Here is a 5,562-nt window from a genome sequence, read left to right on the forward strand (position 1 = left end):
TACTGGCGCTGCTGGATACCGGAGCTAGCGCAAATTGTATCGGAAAAGGCGCAGAAAAGTTCCTAAGAAACAGATCACAGCCGGTAACGAAATTCAAGGAAGAAAGTGTGCGCACGGCCAGCGGGGGCCAGACCAGAGTGACAAGAGTCATTACACTACCCGTGGAATGGGAAGGCAAAACCAAAAACTTGGAGTTCCTAATCGTGCCTGGTCTAAATCAGCGGTTTTATTTCGGATTTGATTTTTGGGAAAAGTTTGACCTAACATTTCTTGGAAAAAAAGGGCTTGAGCTAGCAACACTAGAAACTCAAGCAAAAGGCGATTCAAATGAAGGTTCGGATCTGGTGGACACTGATACGCCTGCTACTGCATATACCCAAAACCAGCACACCGGAAGTCAAAGCCTACAACTGCAGCAAGTAATCGCAACTTTTCCGTCATGCCTGGAAAAGGGTTTAGGAAAAACAGGCCAGGAGCAGCATATAATCGAAGTAACAAATGAGGATATACCTATAAAGCAACGCCATTATCCAATATCTCCGGTAAAGCAAAAGTTGGTTTATGCTGAGCTGAATGTTAGATCTGGGCGTAATCGAAGAAAGCAACAGCAGCTGGAGCTCTCCAGTAACCCTAGTGCAGAAGGGCACCAAGAATCGCCTTTGCCTATACGCCCGAAAAGTTAACGCTCGAACCATTTAGGACGCGTACCCTTTGCCACACATTGACGGCCTACTGAGTCGACTGCAGGAAACCTATTATATTTCCGCGATTGATTTAAAGGATGCCTTTTGGCAAATACCGCTAGAACACAGAAGTAGAGAGAAGACGGCTTTTACAGTTCCCGGCAGGAAACTATACAAATTCACCGTTATGCCATTCGGCCTGTGTGACGCGGCACAACGGATGTGCCGCCTAATGGATAAGGTTGTCCCATCAGCACTACGTGAGCAGGTGTTTGTTTACCTCGATGACCTACTGGTCTGTAGACAAGAGTAAGTTCTGTTATAGTCAGGCCAATACCTAGGGTACATTGTAGGAGGAAGATGCATCCGGACAGATGATGCCAAGATACAAGCAATACAAGATTTCCCTAGGCAAAGTTACGCTAAGCAGATGCGTGGGTTTCTCGGCATGACTGGGTAGTACCGGGGATTCATTCAGAACTACGCTCAGACTGCCTCCCCGCATAAGGACTGCCTTAAGAAAGATCGCGTCAAGAAATTCGAGCTATCCGAAGCGGCCGTCCAGGCCTTTGAGTCGCTGAAAACCGACATGGCAGCAGCACCTGTACTTGTCACTACAGATTTCAAGAAACCATTCATCATTCAATGTGACGCCTCCACCACTGGCGTGGGAGTCCTGTTTCAAAATGATGACAAAGGCGGCGAACACCAAATCGCATACATTTCCGCAAAACTAAACAAGGCACAGAGGAATTACAGCATAACTGAGCTGGAAATTCGGGGAGGCTAGCAAGATGGAGCTTCAAACTACAGGCCTTCGACTTCACAATCGAACATCGTCGGGGGTCCCTGAACGTGGTTCCAGATGCACTATCGAGGGTTCATATGGATGCAATACAAAAAGTTCAGGTCACCGCGCCAGACCTACACATCGAGCTAAAATCCCCTTTCTTCCAAGCCCCAGAATATCTGGCACTAAAAGAGGCTGCCGAAGCCAACGCCGATAAATGCCCAGACATTCAGACCTTCGAAGAGTATGTTTACAAACGAATCGGTTTTTGCCAAAATGACGCCATCAACAACGACCGAGCGTGGAAGCTCTGGGTGCCCGCCGAATTACGATCACAGCTAACCTGGAGAGCACATCATGCCATGACAGCAGCACACGGGGGTTTACACAAATCCTTAGCTAAACTGCGACAGTTTTACTACTGGCCTGGAATGTCGGCGGATGTTCAAGAACTAGTGAAGGTTTGCGAAGTGTGTAAGGTCAGCAAAACAGCCATCAAAATAAAACGCCCACCCATGGGAGAGCAGCGTGTGACGGAACGGGCAGGCCAGAGACTTTTTATAGACTTCATGGGACCATACCCCCGAACTAAAGCAGGAAACTCCGTCATTTTCGTGTGCCTTGACCATTTTTCAAAATTCGTAAGGCTGCACCCTATGAAACAGGCAGTAGCCACCGAAGTGGTCAAATTTCTCGAGGTAAACATTTTTCATCAGTTCGATGTGCCCGAGGTTATTCACTCCGACAACGGAAAACAGTTTGTTTCGCAAACATTTGCTGACCTCATGGATCGTTACGGCATTAATCATATAAGAACCGGGCTGTATTCCCCGCAGGCCAACGCCGCTGAAAGGGTAAACCGATCAGTGTTACAAATTTTGCGGGCTGCCATTACCACCGACCAAAAAATTTGAGACTTACAACTTAGCCGAATTGAGTTTGCCCTACGCAGTGGCTATCATAAGTCGTCGGGATGGAGCCTTTCTATGCCATGTTCGGAGTCCGAATGATCACTCACGGCTCCGCTTAGACAATATGTCTATCGGAAAAACTACCGGCAGAGTAACAAGGCAGAAGGGTATAATGCCAAGCTCGGTCCAAATCGCGTGCTCTGCATTATTCTACAGCGTAAGGGCAAAGCGTTATATAAGCTGGGTAACGCTCTGGGCAAAAGTGTCGGGGTGTTCCATGCAAAAGATTTATACGTTTCCTAAGAATTTGCAACCGTGTTCAGAAACTTCCTATATAACTGGCGGAGCACGGAACATGGTATTAGAAGCAAACAAACAACATTAGCGTAACACCCGAATACCTTCAGATCCAGATACAAGAGACTGCCGAGCTTAGTAACACAAACCCAAATAAACATTTAACGATTTTTTAAAGACGATTCAATGGCTTTTTTTTAATATTTTAACAAAATTTAGTTTATTATTTCTTATAAATATATATTATTTATATTTAATTTTTGACCTACAATTTAGTACAATACTTGGACATCTAACTGTGAACGACAGTACAAGCAGTAAACACGTCTACTGCATATTTATTTATGAAATTTCAATAATTGACCAGCAAAATAATTAAATTTATTATACATTTTTTCTTAATTACTTATTTGGACGGGTTTAGGTAAATCACTCGTAACTTTAATAGGAATGTTATAAAAGGTAAGTAATTGCCAATGCAGAGGAGGGTGAGGATTACTGAATATTTACCCATAGCAGAGTTGCGGGGTTTTTATCTTATACTATATACTATATTTTAAAAACCCAAATAAATTTGGTAACTTGTACAAAATGAATGTATTTCAGTATAAATTGCTGTGGCCATTATATTTAATGACTCTTAAGATAATTAAATACTAGAATGTTGGTATGGAAAATCGGTTGGGTATATTGTGATTCGGGAGTTGAGGTCATCGTTTGTTTCAATTCTTCGAGCTGGGCTTCTGGGAGGAACTTACTGATTCGGAAAGCAACCCGGACTTTGGTGATCCTCTCCAAACCCTCCAAGCCATGCTCTAACGAATCCGACACCACTACTAAGACTTCCAAGGTTATTCACCAGAAATCTTATTTTGATGTACTCGTCGAAAGCCATTATTTTATATGTATTTGTAATTTGTCCGCACATCTCAACTTTTTTCATTCTTATATGTGTTACTATAATATACAGTATATACATATATAATACTAATATCAATTTTATAAATTATCCAAATGTTAATATATCAATATTATATAAATGTTTACTTCAGCTGCAAAATCCTTCTTTGTTTGCTCTGATCCATTTATTACTGAACAAGCTTACTTATTACTTTAGGGATTCCTGGTGCTTTCTTTATTGCCAGCTGCTTAGCAAAATACTTTATCCTAAACTAGTTGCATTTTTGCGTATTAGGCCAAGCTCTGTTTTATTACATAGGATGCGTTTTAAACAAATCTAGCGTTTTTTGACCAGTATATTCTCAATATTATTGGGATATCGAAACCATTATCAGATGACGAAAGCGCGAAATTAAAGTCAGTACGAAATAGGCTTCGCAAAAAAACTTGACTTATTTCTGATCAGATTATTATAGACTCTAGATTGACAGACTGTGAAACAAGTTCAAATTAGTTAAATAAGTAATAATAAGACTGTTAAATAAGTTACTTGTTGTTCTAAAGGAAACATAAATCAGATCGATTTCTACTAGCAAAAAACTAAAGTTTATGTTTTTGTTGATTAGCTTATGGGGGAATATAACCCTGTGGATCAACAATCCTATATATAGATAGATAGTTATATAGAATATTGTATGCCTAGAGCATACGATATCGCTTTCCACGTTTAACGATCCTTTAGTGATGGTAGGTTCAAGGGCCGACGTCAGAAAGCTATTCGACGATTAGGTTCTCAGTTTAACACACGTAAAGTTAATAAAAAAATCTGCTTCTGTACCAATTCCATATGATGATGCTTAACTTATTGAGAGGCCTATACATAAGAGCAATAGTCACGTATGTTATAGACCACAGGTAATTAATAGTTCAAAAAACTTTGGGTTTGCACTGAGTTTAGGTTTTCCTATAAAATTACTTACTAATTTACACACTACGATAATTATAAAGGGAAATAATTATGATTCCTCTCAAATATTAGGAAATAGTAGATATAGGGCGCAGGAACGTACTGGCCAACGTACTAGAACTGGTGGAAACTCCTCCGCAGTCTGCAGACACAGCGTGTCGGCATGACCGGAGTGATCCTCTTGTGTATCGTCAGGTCTCGTAGCTGCAAGAAATTTAACGATATTTTTTAAATTCAGCCTAACGGGCAGCATAAAAAAACAGCAGCTCGGGTGAAGTGAAATAAGTAGAGTGAATACATATACACTGTGCATACATGTAAGTGATTTTCATAGCCTAAGTCCTTTTGTATCTCAAAGACATACATAAAAGTTATACTTTTTAGATTGTCAGGAGTTAAAACACAGAACAAATGCAGATGTCAACTGCGGGGGAAAGGCCTGCCTGTGGCCAGTTATGCACAAACTAGTAAGTAGTAAGGGCAGTCCGAGAAGTAACGTTTGGAGAAAGAGTGTTTGGAGAGAACAGAGTCTGACTATCAATTGGAAAACGAGAGCCTGGAGCAACAGAATTTGCAGAAAATGAATTTGGGGAACGAGGGTAACAGTGAGGCGGCACGAATTAAAGTAGGACAACAGAAGAACAGAGATGGTCTGCATGCCGATTTCAAGGAAGGAACGTGAACTTTACACCTGGAGACTGGAGACATAATGGAATAACAATAAAAGGAAGTCTATATGAGCAATCTAACGCTGAATTGCAAGCAAGTCACTGAATTAAGGCACAGGCTGCTGAGGTCCACTAACGAAGTTGACATGCTTTACTACACCACTAATCGAGACCAGAAACCGGCCCGGAGAGTCCGATAGTGCTTAAACAGACGTCCTTTCATAGCAAGGACCCGTGTGCGTGGCGGGATTGTGGTGAATACCAGGACGACTGTTTCCAGGATTTCGAGACAAGCTGAACAGCGGAAACAAGGCCGTCAAGCAACACCATCCAGGTACGTCCACAC

The 5,562-nt window shown here is 41.7% G+C and overlaps 1 protein-coding gene across 1 annotated transcript; it reads left to right on the forward strand.

Moving 5' to 3' along the window:
* Positions 1 to 870: 870 nt before the first annotated feature.
* LOC122625514 (uncharacterized protein K02A2.6-like) lies at positions 871 to 4,752 on the forward strand. The gene is made up of 4 exons (XM_043805608.1): positions 871 to 978; positions 1,162 to 1,350; positions 1,497 to 2,327; positions 4,621 to 4,752. Exons 1-4 carry the CDS (start codon positions 871 to 873, stop codon positions 4,750 to 4,752), a joined length of 1,260 nt encoding a protein of 419 aa, XP_043661543.1.
* The last annotated feature ends 810 nt before the right edge of the window (positions 4,753 to 5,562 follow it).

This window comes from Drosophila teissieri, unplaced genomic scaffold (assembly GCF_016746235.2).
Source record: "Drosophila teissieri strain GT53w unplaced genomic scaffold, Prin_Dtei_1.1 Segkk118_quiver_pilon_scaf, whole genome shotgun sequence".
NCBI lineage: Eukaryota > Metazoa > Arthropoda > Insecta > Diptera > Drosophilidae > Drosophila > Drosophila teissieri.